The 14,887-nt window shown below is 42.0% G+C and overlaps 1 protein-coding gene across 4 annotated transcripts in view; it reads left to right on the top strand.

Moving 5' to 3' along the window:
* TENT4A (terminal nucleotidyltransferase 4A) overlaps positions 1 to 14,887 on the top strand; it is a 65,368-nt gene extending 50,481 nt beyond the window's left edge. For 2 of the 4 annotated variants that reach the window (XM_014872311.2, XM_088171177.1), the window contains one exon: positions 12,654 to 14,887. In XM_014872311.2, coding sequence (XP_014727797.2) covers positions 12,654 to 12,830 — 177 coding nt within the window. In that variant the 3' untranslated portion in view covers positions 12,831 to 14,887. Of the gene's footprint in view, positions 1 to 12,650 lie in introns of all 4 variants that reach the window. The other 2 variants (XM_014872309.2, XM_014872310.2) reach the window with 1 other exon arrangement.

The raw sequence follows: 14,887 nt of genomic DNA, 5'->3' as shown, positions 1-14,887 counted from the left end.
GGGGAGTGGGAGGTGCCAGTTTTATGTTCCACTCCCCACTGCTGGACGAATTCCAGGAACTCCTTGGACTTATACGCTGCGCCCTGATCAGTTTTGATTTCCTTAGGGATCCCCAACACTGAAAAGGCTTGCACTAGGTGTTGTTTGGCATGCATAGCCCTTTCTCCTGCATGGGCAGAGGCATAGACTGCGCCTGAATATGTGTCAATGCTTACATGAACATATTTGAGGCGACCAAAACTAGGAATGTGTGTGATGTCTGTTTGCCATACCTCACAACTGCCAAGACCTCGGGGGTTTACCCCCATGCCCATTGATGGCATGGTGTGCAGCTGACAGTTGGGACAGGTGGCCACAATGGCTCGAGCCTGACTCCGTGTTAGCTGGAACTGACGCATTAGACCTGGTGTATTCTGGTGATACTGCTGGTGGCTCAGCTTTGCCTGTTGGAAGATGTCAGGAAGGCGTGCTTGTTCTGCTGGGGTGGCTTGTTCTGCTGGGGTTGCAAGGGAGTCTGCCTGACGGTTCCCTTCTGCAATTTCGCCTGGCAAATCTGTGTGTGATCTCACATGCATCACATAGAACGGATGTTCTCTATGAGAAATCAAATAAATTAGTTTGGAAAGCAACCTGAAAAGCTGCTCATTTTCGATGTTTCTGAGCACTGCCTGCTCTGCCCTGGACACTATCCCCGCTACATAGGCTGAGTCTGTTACCAAGTTTATTGGCTCTGAGAACTTTTCAAAGGCTCTCACGACTGCTGCCAGTTCAGCTACCTGGGGTGACCCTTCCACAAACTCAACATCAGCTTCCCAATGCTGAGTCTGAGGATCTCTCCAAGTCATCACCGACTTGTGGGATGCCCCAGATGCATCCGTGAACACTGTGAGAGCTTTGAGTGGTCTCCTACTCCTCTTCTCACGAGGAATGAGGTGGAATTCCTCATTAAACAGCTTGTGAGACGGGGCATGGACTGATATTTGTCCTCTGTAGCTGTCCAGGGCTAATTGGAGACTGGCATTGCTCTGGAGCAAATGCTCAAACATCTCTTTAGTCAATTTGTCAGGAGAGTTCTTTCCCTCCTCAGACAGTTTAACAGGGAGGTGAATACATGTGAAGTCACAGCCAGCTAATTCATGCAGTCTGATCCTTGCTTTCCGAATCAGTTGTGCTATTAACTCTTGTGGCTTAGTGATAGTTTTGGATCTCTGGTGGGAGAGGAAGACCCACTCTATGATTAAGAGTGACTCTCTCTGTTCCTTGATCCATTGGAATATTAACCCGTGTAAGTGTGGCAGTTTTCCTAGGATAATGAATTTGAAGGGCAGCTCGGGCTGGTAACGGTGAGCTTGCCTCTCTCCTAAGGTCTTTTGTACCTTTTCGATTGCAGTCTTTGCCTCTGGGGTCAGTTCCCTGGGAGAAAGCAGCTCTCTGTCCCCTTTCAATAAATTGAAGAGAGGTTCTAGGTCCTCATTAGTGAGGCCTAGCCAGGGCCTAACCCAATTCAATGACCCACACAGGGAATGGAGATCTGCTAAGGTTTTTGGATTACAATTAATTTCCAATTTCTGCGGAACAATGGTCCGTGCAGTGATTTCCAGGCCCAGGTACTTCCAAGGTGGCATCCTTTGGACTTTGTCCTCCTGCAATTCAAATCCAGCAGAGGTTAAAACTTTAACCACTAGGTCAAGTGTGTCCTGGAGTAGAGAGTTATCGGGTGCACACACTAGCACATCATCCATGTAATGAAGGATGATGGCCTCCCCTCTCTGGGCACGCACCTGGGACAGCAATGAAGCCACATACCATTGGCAGATGGAGGGACTACATTTCATTCCCTGGGGCAGAACTCTCCAGTGGTAGCGCTTCATTGGGGCCTCTCGGTTGATGGTAGGAACCGAGAAGGCAAACCGTGGGGCATCCTCTGGGTGTAGGGGTATATGGAAGAAACAATCCTTGATGTCTAGAACAGCCAATTGCCAATCTCTGGGAAGCATTGTTGGAGAAGGCATTCCAGGTTGGAGAGACCCCATGTCCTCAATTACTTTGTTTATTTCCCGGAGGTCGTGGAGCAGCCTCCACTTGTCTTTCCCTGGTTTCTTTACCACAAAAATCGGGAAATTCCACGCACTTGTGGTCTCTTCTATGTGGCCTTTAGCCAATTGTTCCTCCACAAGCTCCTCAAGCGCCCTGAGCTTTTCCTTACTCATGGGCCACTGTGCTACCCACTTTGGGGTATCATCTAGCCATTTCAACTTTTGGGTAGGGCGCCCCACAGTGGCCGCTTCTAAAAATCCCGAGGAGTTTTAGGGATAATTAATTTTACCCCCCACTGTGACATGGTGTCTCTCCCCCATAGAGGGCATTTATAATCTGTAACAAATGGACGGATGCTAGCCAATTTTCCATCCGGCCCCTCAATTTGTACGATGCTTTTTGATATTTTTGCCAATTTTACTCCTCCTACACCCTGGATTCTGCCTGCCACAGGCTGAAGTTCCCAATGTGATGGCCACATCCTTTCAGGTATGATAGTCACATCAGCACCCGTGTCCAGTACCCCCTCCACATGGAGGTGATCTGATCCACGGGTTAGGTTGCATGCCAGAGAGGGCTTGTCCTCACCCACCACTTCTGCCCAGTAGACTTCAGGTGATTTTCCATCTACTGGGACCTCCTGTGGAACAGGAATGGCCTGGGCAAGGATTTGTCCCTCAGCCAGGTAATATGGTGGTAGAGGACATCGTGCCAGGAGAATGAGGCTAGTTATGCTTCCCTTGATGGTCATGGGAACCACCTCAATCTCTAGGGGTGTGTGTGCTGTGTCACCGACAACAAAGTACTCACTGTCCAGTTTCATGTGGTTTAACGTCACGTCCTGTGTACTGTTAGGTAAGTCCACTGTTATGACTGTCCAATCAGGTGACCTGAAATGAAAACCTCTGGTAGTCACAAGCCTAAAACGGCCTAGTGGCTTCCAAACCTTGTTAACTGAACATTTGATATTTTCATTGACATACATCCCCACACCCTCTATCCCATCCTCCCCCTTTTTGTTTATGAAGAGAGAGTCTTTTGCCAGTGTGGAGCCCGCAGTATTTATAGCCGAGCGCGCTATGGTGTTAATGGCGGGTACGCGCTGTAAAGTTAGTTTTTTTGTTTGTTGGTTTTCTTCTGTTTTTGGTTGTGTGGACAGTCCCTGGCGAAGTGTCCTGGCTGCTTGCACTGGAAGCAGATGGTGTGCTGCAGTTGCTCTGGTGTCACTGGTTGCTTCTTGGCTTCCGGTGTTACAGCTGCCATGGTCCTTGGGTGTGCCAGTCCTGGATTTCTTTCGTGTCCACTGAACAGTTCTGCTTTTCTGGCGCAGGCTTCAATCATCTGTGCTAGGCTAGGTGCTGGCTCCAGGGGAAGGCCAAGGATAACCCTACGGCAGGTTTCATTAGCATTCCTCTGAGCCATTTCTTTAATTAATTCAGCTTGTAATACTGGATCAGACACTTGTCTCTCTACTTGCATACGAAGGCGGTCCACAAACTGTAAGAAACTCTCAGAGGTAAACTGTTTAATGTTAATATAACTGCCTTTAGTATCTACTGTTGGTAATTGATTAAGGGCTTTTTCTGCAACATTGCATATTTTATCTAAGACAGACTTAGATAGTACTCTGGTTTGATTTTCAGGGCAATGCCAATCTTTCTCCCCACATAGGTGTTCATATGTGATATCATTATTATCAGCATCCTTTGCATTATCTGAGCTTTTTAAAAGCTCTTGTAAAAGCACTTTTAAAGATCTTTTCCATAGGCTTTCCCATAGATCATATTCAGAAGGGGTTAACAGACACCGGAAAAGCTCTTTGATATCATGTGGAACCAATTCGTTTGAATTAAAAGTGGCTCTCATTATGCCTTTAAAGATTTCACTATTCCTACCAAATTCTCTTTGCACTTTACAAATTTCTTTTTTATCTTGGTAGGACAAAGGCTGATAACTTCTTTTTCCGTTTCTCTTACCAAGATAAACTACAGGAGCAACTGATGGTACATACTCTTTCTCCTGGTGCTGACTTTCAGGTTTGGGCATCCCCCCCCCACCGGGCCCAGGAGGCTGCCCACCTCCCCCCACCACGGGAGCACCATCCATCCCCCAGGGGCTGTGGGCTGATCCCTCCCCACCCCCACCCCCTCCGGCACTGAACCCAGCAGGGGCTACATTGACCTCCCCCACCCTGCAGCAGTTTGGAGGGAAGGAATGTGAAACCGGAGAGGGGGAGGGGTGGTGGAATTCAGGATTGCAACACCTGTGGGCGGGGTCGCCAGGTACCAGGCAGGACAGGGTCTTGGAGGGGGGAGGGGGCGGTGGAGCCGAGGGCAGGGAGGAGTTATGGGAGGGGACAGGCTTAGGGGCAGGGACCGGAGGGGGAAGGGGGTTGCGGGATGAAGGAGGAGACACGTGGCTGTCACCATATCGGCCCTCCCCCACCCCCTGAACCGCATGTCCAATGCTATCTGGGACCCCAATCCTGACCTGTCCAGATACGGCCATGTGTTCGTGGCCAGCGGGGGAAGGGAACAAGGAAGGAGAGCTGATAATTTTAGAAAAATCGTCAGAACCGGGATACTGGGGGGGATTTGGGGTTTCAGCACAGTTACAGCCGTGTTGAGCATGCTGCATTTCCAAGGGAGACCCTGGGGTGCTTTCCAGGTTATGGTTATAGGGATTTTTGGAGAGGGAAGGTGAGCTTGAATCATTTTGCTGCTGCTGTCTGTTGTTTTCTGTCTGAATTAAAACTTTCCGAATTTGTAAGAATATCGGAAGGAATACAGAGGCAGTTTTATCTCCATTTTCTACTTTTGAAGTTAATAAATTCCCTATTTCATCCCAAAATGAAATCGAATTTACATTTTGCAATTCAAGGTCCGATATTTCAACAGACAGCCAGCTGGCAAAACGGGCTAGTTTTTTATTAGATATTAAAACATTTCCTGAACTTAGTATTTCTTTGAGTTGTTTTGTTATACTCTTTTGTAAAGCAGATTGCTGTATCCCCATAGTGTTAGCAATTTGCACTATATCTACTCCACTACCGTTAAAACACAGGAAAGGAGTTAGTTGTTAAGACGTACACCACGGTTTTCAGGCTTTACTAGATGCGGAACCGATGTTAATTTCGCCGTTTTTTGTCAGCAAAACCTACGTGTGGCGCCCGCGCCGCTGTAGGGACCGCCCCCGCGCCGCAACAACCCGTAAAAACCGCAAAAAAAACCGCAAAAAAACCTCCCTGTGCCGCAGCTTTGAAACCGATCAAAGCTGCCTGCCTGCTGTGCCGCGCCTGGGGTGGCCGCGTCCAGCCCCCCCCCAGCCCCCGCGCCGCACCACGTGGCCGAGGGCTTCCAAGCCGCGCGCGCTGCAAACACGCCCGCGCCGCCTGTCCTTCCGAGGACGGCTCCGGGCCGGCAAAATGCCACCGGTGAGACCCCCCCGCGGAGCTCCGGGAACCACCCGCCGGAAAGGGACGCTTAACTCACCTTTTTTCTTGCAGGCAGACACGTCTGTGTACACGGTAGTGGATCCACGTCCTGAACCGACCTGTCTGGGACTGACAGGCTGCCGGTTCGTGCTGAAAAGTCTTCGAACTGCACAAAATGCAGCTTAAAGAAATTTTAGCTAGTTGATCAGCTCCTATGCTGGTCGAATCCCGAAATTAGGGATCACAGCGAAACGTGGGTGCTTTAAAGAAACACGCACGTGGGGCGCCAACTGTTAGGGCTTTTTCCCGGCCGATACAGAGTCTTTCACCTTCCACCGGTCTAGCTCAGGTGTTGGGATGATATTCCTCTGGGCCTTAGCCACAAAGACGTAGATAAGATATCAAAAGAGGCTCTTTCCCCTGATAAAGTTACAGGTTTATTTCTCGTGGGTAGTGAGTGAAAAGGGAAGGGAAAAGAGAGGGGGGAAAAAAGAGAGAACGGGAAAAGAGTGGGGAAAAAAGTGCGGGAAAAAGAGTGCGGGAAAGAGAGTGCAGGAAAAAAGAAAGTGGGAAAAAAGAAAACGGGGCAAGAGAGGGGAAAAAATGCGGGAAAGAGTGCGGGAAAGAGTGCAGGAAAGAGAGAGGGGGAAAAATGCGGGAAAGAGTGCGGGAAAGAGTGCAAGGTCAGCGGGTCCTGACCTTTTCTAGGGTCTGGAAAGGGGGGGTGGGGAGAAATTGGATCCCAGCCAGCTCTGTGTGGCCAGGAGGGGAGAGGGACCAAGATACAGGGCACAGCAGGGGTCACGGGATGTACCATTTACAATGTATCTAGGGAACGCAACAGTAGAGGGGGCAGAAATTGCTTGGTAATTTCCCAAAGAGAAGAGGGGACTACATTCCCTGTTGCTGCTTTGACATAAGTTTCATTCATGCTGGATTGCTGTTCGCTAGGTTACCAAAATGAAGACAGAAGAAACTTCCTTTTTCTTAGGTCAGAAGAGCTCTTTCATTTAAATTTTAGGATGCTTTCTTTTTTCCCCTCAAAGGGTTATGTTTTGATTCCAAAGTATCTAAAGCCAGTAAGCACCAGTCTCCCTCTGTTGCACTGTCTGGCTTCTAGTGTGTCTGAGAAAGTCTCCAGTAAAGAGGAGTGGTGTCTGATTGGGAATATGTTTGTTGCTATGGAGACAACTAGGAAATGAAACCTTAATGTCAGTGCTTAAATACCACAGCCAAAACTTGTAAAAGGACTTGCAGGAGTAGATTACTTTTTTTTCAGATTCTTTTGAATTTGGCCAAATAAGGCAGAACATTTAAACTTAAAAACTGCTTTTTTATGTTGCATTACAGGCATTTTAGTCGCTAGCATACTTTGTTTCAGAGTTTGCTTTTATCCAGAACAATTGTTAATGGTGTCACTTTGTCTCACTGATACTGCTAGTATCTCTTGAGATGATTGCTGGAGGGTTAACAGTGTTGCAAACATAATTAGTCAGGGATTTGAATCAAAATTTCTCTTAGAGTGGAAACAGTTAGGTGTAGCTCACTTGGATGAAGGATAAGTTTGTAAAGACACATTTTAATTCACGTCAGTGCAGAAGCGTGCAGGATTACCTTTGTACATTGAGATACTTCAGTGTTTTCGGTATGTCAATTTCAATGTAGAAATTACCTGATTTATTCAATGGCATTTTTAAGCTGTTTAGGTACTAAAGGCTTCTTTATGCATCCAAATGACTTTATTTTATTTTTTTAAATTAGGAATGCTCTCATTTAGAGTGGAATCATTTTTGTCCATGTGTTTTCATAGGAAGTAGACTATGGTTGTCTACTTTGGAAACAATTTTGATTCTAAATGTCAGACTCTGATCTTCTGTGTGTGACAGAACATTGTTTGGTTTTTAACATATGCAAAACTTAGGAGATGTTTTATTTCCTTTCCTAAGGAATGAAGAGAAGGAAAAACTGGATCTGAGTTTCAGAGGTTGTTCAGCTGAAAACAGTAGTAGAGATTTTTCATCTAGGTTGCCCTATACTTACACAGATAGTCTTTTTGTGGTGCTGTCCTTCCATGTGTGGAAACTGAATTTGCCTGACCAGACCCTGGATAACCTAATCTGACTGCTTACAAGAGAATGTTGGATTGAGCGATCTCCAGAGGTCTCCATATAAATATCTAGTCTAGATGTTTATAGGGCTGTGTGAGATCCTCTGACCCCATGGGTGGTTGCTTCCCGAGTGCTTTTTGAGTTGTGGGAAAGACAAAGTTTAAATAGTAGTTTCTTAGAAATATAAACAAACCCACCATAAATAAAAGACTTATGGAAATGTGGAAATCATACCTTCTGTTTGCATAGCAGTCCTTTATCTTTCGGCATCATTGTAGTCAGATTTTTGCTCACAAGCTGAGATTGATTTGAATAATCACATATGCATTTCCTCTACAGACTTTTTCACATGTACTGTATTGATATCACCTCATCATTTGGAAAGGGTTTTTCTTACTGTAGTAATAGTTTTTCTGATCTAAATCAAAAGTGAGAATTCTGAGTGAGGTAAGATTTCTCTTTAAGGTCTGAAACTGTCAGCTTTGTGCTAAAGAAGCTATTATCTCTTGTTCTGTGTAGTGACAAGTATGCAGATACACTTCATGGCCCATGTCACAACAGCAGCAAAGTTGCAGTATGAGTTCTGTCTTCTGGTAGCATTGCTTTGACTCTTGTCCCACAGTTTTGAAACTTGGGTACTGACAAGATCAAAAAGGATATTTATTTTTTGTGTCATTCTACTTTCTTTACCATAACGTAGTTCAGTATTTGCTGTGATGCTGACACTACTGTCTACTGTCAGTCCCTCATTTTGGCGCTAGACTTTCTGCTCCCTATAAAAAAATAGTAATTTGTCTTGGAGATGCTCATACTAGTATTGCCTAACATGTTGTGAAAGGTGAAGAGAACCTTGACCTTTGTGTGGTAGCTCTGCCAGTAGTCTGTAATGAAGTGAAATAAGATATGAAATATTGAAATAATCTGCTCTGTTGCAGCTTTTATTTTTGAGTTTCTTGTGCTGGAAGGTAAGAAACATCTAAAATTTTTCTTGCTTTTGAGCTGTCTTTAGTCCCCATGTTGGTTTTTCTTTTCTTTGCTGTTCTTATGGTGGGCTCCATAAATTTCCCCTTTTACCAACAGCAGAAGAGAGTTTGAGCTCATTTTATAAAATCTGTGCAGGACTCAAGATTTTATCAGTTGTAGGTGAAAGTGGCCTGTAGGTCCCGAAAAGAGAAGTGTCTTTGTTTGCTGTGCTTTGAGCCTTATTTCCCTAGATTGCCAGTACTAAACAACTTTTGGAAGAACTTATTTTGGTTTGTCTCTACTTCAGCTTAGAATTCTAAACCACATGGAAATCTTACCAGGTTAAGAGTACATCTAGGTAGCATGTGCAAGTATCTTGCAGAATCCTGTTACTAATCTAAAGTAATGAGGCTAGGTTGCCTCATAATAATTGGCTTATTGCTTATGCAGTTGTGTCTAAAATTTTAGTTAGGCCACTGTCCATTATTTCTCTGCAAAACAATCAATCTATTTCAGAAAGAAGTAGTAGTTAAATTTGTTAGTGTATTTACAGATGTTGTTGTTCTCGGGAAGTCAGCGAGTGCTACAAGCCTAAAGCAGAGAATTTGACAATAATTGCAAACTTTGTGAAATATTTTGAGAATACGTGATAGGTTATTTAAGGGATACTTAATGTGCCATTGACATTTTAAGTTAGCACTGAATACTCTTTCACATGAAATGGTTTTGAGGTGTGTGTTTGATTACAAGTCTGATCAACTGCAAACTAGATTCACTCACAGCCTCTAATCCTGTACTCTTAACAACAAAATACTAAATATGTGATCTTTCAAAACTGCCTTATGCCTTTTCTAAGCTTTTCCTTTACCTCTGTAAGTACTTAGCAATCATTTTGGAGCACAGTATGTATAATCTCTTTTTAAGTTGAGCACAGATACTTTATTGCCAACATTTTTCTGCCTTTTTTACTTTTTACTTTAGAAATGCTATCAGATTAAAAAAAAACAACTAACAAAAGACCAAAACACTTCAGAAGCCTGTTTATGTTTAGACTTCAGCTCTGTTATGCTACTTGTGTTATTTCAAATTGTAGGGGATTGATTTTTGACTATAAATTTGCTTTTTGAATAATGGCAGTGTTTAAATGTCAGCAGTTTTGTACAGTAAATTTGCCAGTATTTAAGAATAGAAATTTGGTTTCCTTAGCAAATAATTACTTGGTATTTCTATTGCAACCAGATTTGTTTTCTTGAGTTTTTTCTGGGGCCTTTTATTTTATTATTTTTTTTAAGTTCTAGGGGGTTTGTTGGTTTGTTTTTCTGTTGTTTTCTTTTTTTCCTGGAAACCTTTTAAACCTGATATGTTATGCTGAATTTCACCTTATCCCCAACTCCAGCCGTGTCTTAAATATGGTGTGAAGTAATTTAAGGACTACCTGAGAAAAGATGCAGGAGGATCTTTCAAGGTGATGCATCAGGAGGGAGAGAAATAATTTAAATTTTGTAGAGAGTGGTAGGCCCTGAGCAGACAGTTTCTTGTAAAGATGACATTGTGGTGTTCTTGCAGAACACCAATAACGAGTGTAATTTTTCCATTTTCTTCCTCATTAGAGGAAAGTCAAAACACAAATGGAAGCAGAATAAGGAAAGATGTTTATAGTGATCAAACATACGGAATTGCTTCTGTGTGAAGAAAGAATGATTATTTAACCTCGACAAGATGAGGTACATGATCTAGGTCTGTGTCACCATCAGCAGTATATGAAGAAGTTAGAGGACAGAATGACAAGAAATTTACTCCAAGAACCGATAGATCATCCCGTAGTAGGCTCAAATTAAATGTGATTCTCATTTAAGCTGTGAAATGCCAAGGATGCAGGATGCTAAAAGGTGATGATTCAAAAAATAAGTGTGGTTGAGAACTGGTAAATACAAAGGTGTAATCTCTGATGGAAGTGATCCCTGAATCAGCTTCCTTAAGAACCTCTCTCAGCTGATGAGTCATAAGACTGATGGATTCATATCCTGCTCCAGTAAATTGACAGTGTTTATCTTGATGGCCTAAAAACAATGCAGAATGCTTCATCACAAGCTCGAGTTCATGTTCTGGCTAGGTTATTAATCATTCTTGGAAAGCTTGTTTACCTTTTGAGCAAACAAGGGGTATGACATCTTTTAGGGATAGGTAGATGCACTTGTCATACTTGCTGTGCTGCTTGTTGCCTGTCTGATCTTGGGATCATCTCTCAGTAGGTGTGTGGGGTTTTTTTTGTTTTTGTTTGTTTATTTTTGTGAATCCTCATTCATATTGAGGAAGAAATTCCCAGATTTTTCACCTTTTCAACTGAAGTGGATGGATTGGCTTCCTGGAAGTTTGTATGCTCCTTGATCAGTTTTATTCTGGCTGTTCAGTAGCAATACTGAAGTTTTCCTCTGTCTTTCCTCAGTACATAGTTGAGGGTCACTGTGATGACTGGCTACTTATAGTGTTTTACTATTATAGGGTACTTTTTAGTATTTTGATGTAATTTCAAGTAAATGTTTATATATAATTGAATAAGAGATACACTTACTGAACTAGAAAACTTTGCATGAGAATGTGACATGGTGTGTTTGCTTGAAGGACCACTTGCCAAAAATATAAAACATTCTAATTTTTTTTTAGTTTTGTATTGTTTACTTGGCTAAAACATCTACTAGAAGCTGTATATGAAACATACATCAATAAATTATGTTGGGAAGTAGTGTCTCTTAAGAATGAAAAATCCTCAGCTTGCATTTCCTTTTTCTCTTTCCTTGAATTATTTTGCCACTGGTAGTCTGAAAATAACACTTGGTGTATCTATCTTGCGAGTTCACAAGTTGTATGTTGAAGATTGATTAGGTTGCTGTAGGACTGTACAAATCAAAAATCATTTTAAGGTTTTTATTTTCCCTCCCTGCAGTTAACTGTGGTTGTTCCTCAACATTTGTCTTTACCACTTTGTCTTTCTGGATGCTCAGTATCTCTTCTAGTTACAGTTTGACAGTAAAATGTTGCTTATGGAATTACGCTTTCAATAACTGTTCTCGTTTTGTGCACACAATTGTAATAGTGGCTTGGTGTTCTCATTTCTTTCTACTTCACACTTGTTTGGAAATACAAGATATGAAATAGCTGCAGCTGTTTCAGTGTTCTAAGCAATTGTCCCAAATGTTAGCTCTGTGCTCCTGTTCAACCACTTAAGGTTGGAATTAGCTCTTGTTGTAGGCTGTCAGTTGTCTGTTGAGTTATTGCTGTCAGACATCTGGAAAGGTTGCTTGCGTTGATGTTACCAGTATTTAGGAAGTCTTTCAGTTTAATCTTCAGAAACTCTTGTACCTCATTTAAGTACATACACATTAAGCCAATTAACTGTATACTGTTAAGTGCTAGAGATGCCTGTAGTGCCTTATGATGAGGTAGGTTTACTCAGGCTGCTGCTAAATCTTCTGAGCAGTGTTTGTTTCAAGTTATTGGAGATGCCCCAAAGAAAGTGTTATGCTATATTTCTGACCACTTAATTGTTTTGCTTTGGACTGCATATGAGGCTCAGTCTAGGAGATGTATAACCTGATGATCAGACCAGTAGGATTTACAAGCTCCTCACAAGCCATACTTAGTTTGCCTGTTGCTGACTTGAGATTATGGGAAAAGCAGACGTACTCCCCGTGCCTCATATGATCATGCCCTTACATTTCTCCATGATGTTTCTGAAAGACTTAAGTGTTTCATTTGGTCATGCTCTTGCTGAGATACTCCAAAATAGACACATCTGCCACAATTAGTATTTAATGTGGAAGTTCTCTGGTTTATAAGGGAGTTGTACAGTTTCATACTGAGATCCAAGGGCTTTAAGGATGCTTTGAAATCTACACTGTTTCATTTGTAAGACTTTTTCTTCAGAAAACGCTTAGTAAGCTGTTAGTGCCTTGAGACTTGCACAGCTACAAATAAAAAAGCATGAAAAGACCAGTTACTTCAAGCAGTGTTTTGTAGACTTATATGTTGAGGAAATACAACTGGTAATATGTTTTGTTTGCTGTTTTTATGCCTAAATGAATGCTTACCTTGTTTTATTTCTTTTTTAGCAGCACAGTGGAATGAAGTTTTCCATGAAGGGAACTCATAACCAAGGCAACGGCTACAGCCCCGTCAACAGTGGAGGCATGAGGCAACCAGTTGGTAACCGGGGACACCACCAGTACAATCGTAATATATGGAGAAGGAAAAAACACAGAGACAGCTTGCCTATTAGTCTGAGCAGATAATGGCAGATGCCAAAATGACCTTCCCTGTTCAGACAAACTGAGTGAGTGCCACTCGACTTGAGGGATGGAGACCAGCGTCCAGCACATCGTTTTATTGGTGTTGCCAAATATCTGCAGCTGACTTCTTTGCATGTTTCTTTGTGTGGTGGTTCAGTCCATCTTCAAGAAGTAGTTGTGCTTATCTGTGAAGCCTTATTCAATGTGGAAGTTTGTTTTCTGCCTTCCCACAATGGTTCATTCAGTGCCGAAGCAGCTCTGACAATAGAACTGCAAGGACATTTACCAATGCTGTAGCTTTTTTGCTGTGGCTATATCTGTTCCTTTTCTTTTATTTTAGAAGTGAAGGAAACTTCAACCCCTTGGAATTATTTTTTTTTTCTTTCTTTGCAGCAAATCAAGTTGGGAATTCATAAAAGTAAATTTGCTGCTCTCCTGTTTTCTTTTTTTTTTTTTTTTTCAAAGCTCAATTTTTTTTCTCTGTAAATATTGGAAGTATGATTTGTGCAATAACTTGGAATTTTTAATTTAATTTCATATTATCACATAAGTTATATTTAAGGGGAAGAGGTTTTTTTAATTTACAGATCCTTTCCCAGGTTGCATTATCTAAGTTGGGGTCATAGTTTTGGCAGGTTGTCTGAGCAGTGTTATAAACATGACATTTGGTAATATTTGAGGCTTCTTGATTCACAATGAAAGTGCGATTTGGCTTACAGTTTTAAGAATTTACTAAGCTCCAAAGCATTTTGACCCTGTGTTTTTTAGCTCATTGTCTGGCCTCTATCAGTTGTCTTGCTCTGACCAATGAGTTTTAATTTTCTTTAACTAGACAACAAATCGAACATTTGTAGTACCAGAAGTAAAACTTTTGAGAGGAATGGGAAAAAGGTTGCTTCAAGTCCTGATATGAAATTAAAAAGCTGTGAACTACATGCTTTGATGCATTTTAGTAATGTAACCTGTTAATGTTTGGGTTGAAACAACACTATTAAACAGAGGTACCCGGCTTAAGGAATGTGGAGAAAGGAAATATGTTGATTCCATTAAGGAATCTGTATAGTAGTATGCATTAGTTCTGTTAAGAGCAAATATATAAAAAGTACTTCAGCTGCTCTAAGCATTACAAGAAGTAACTTTTAATGTGTTGCAGGAGAGCACAGCCCAGTGTTGTACACAGTATGAGTGGCTGGCACTTAATTTACAGATGCATACAGGTATACTATGCAAGTGTGTATTGCCATGACAAACACTGTCTTTAACTTTTTGAAAAATGTACATCCTGCCTAACCCTGAGTTTTTAAAGCACCACAGTTGTCCTGGGAGTAGGTCACATCTCATGCCCTCTGACTTCCCTTTTTTAAAGTGAGAGTTCTTAAGCTATACAGAAAACTACAGGTGAGTTATGTAAGTCCACTAGCAGAGAAAGCTGAAGAATCCTGTTAACAGGACATCTATACTGTGTACAGATATAGGAGGTTTTAAAACTGGTATTTGAATATTGAAATGAGATGTCAAGCATGAAGCTTTTTAATATGCTGTATGCCTTTGAAGCAGAAGTAGTTCATGTTATTACTGAATCTGTCAAACACAAACAGGTCCTTGAGGGGAGAGAGGGCAACATTCCAAACTAGAGTAGTGCATATCTGTTTGCAGAAAGTTTGTCTTAATGCTCTAGACTCATAACAATAAAAAAGTTCTAAAAATTGTGAGCTGATTCATAAATAATATCTAAGGGCTGTTACATGAGCCTGTACTGCTTAGTCTTCACACACTAGCAATATTGAGCATAACTACATTAAAGAGCCTTCAGAGGCTTTAATTGGTGTCTTATACTAGCGTCCATTTTAAAGCAAAACTCATTTGAAAAGTGGTATCATGTAACACTTCAGTCATGGTGAACCAAATGAATTGGCCTGGCTATCACTGTGGTTATGTGCTACAGGTTTAAAAAAATGTTTAAATTTTTTGTGTGGACAACTATGTGGAAGCTAAAATTGACATATTTTTATGTAAAGTTTTCTATTCTTTGATTTTTAATAAACTTTGGAGACCAGTCA

The sequence above is a fragment of the Sturnus vulgaris genome, chromosome 1 (assembly GCF_052056855.1).
Source record: "Sturnus vulgaris isolate bStuVul1 chromosome 1, bStuVul1.hap1, whole genome shotgun sequence".
In the NCBI taxonomy this organism is placed as follows: Eukaryota; Metazoa; Chordata; class Aves; order Passeriformes; family Sturnidae; genus Sturnus; species Sturnus vulgaris.
The sequence above is the reverse complement of the archived record's forward strand: the minus strand, read 5'-3'. Positions and strand labels throughout refer to the sequence as shown.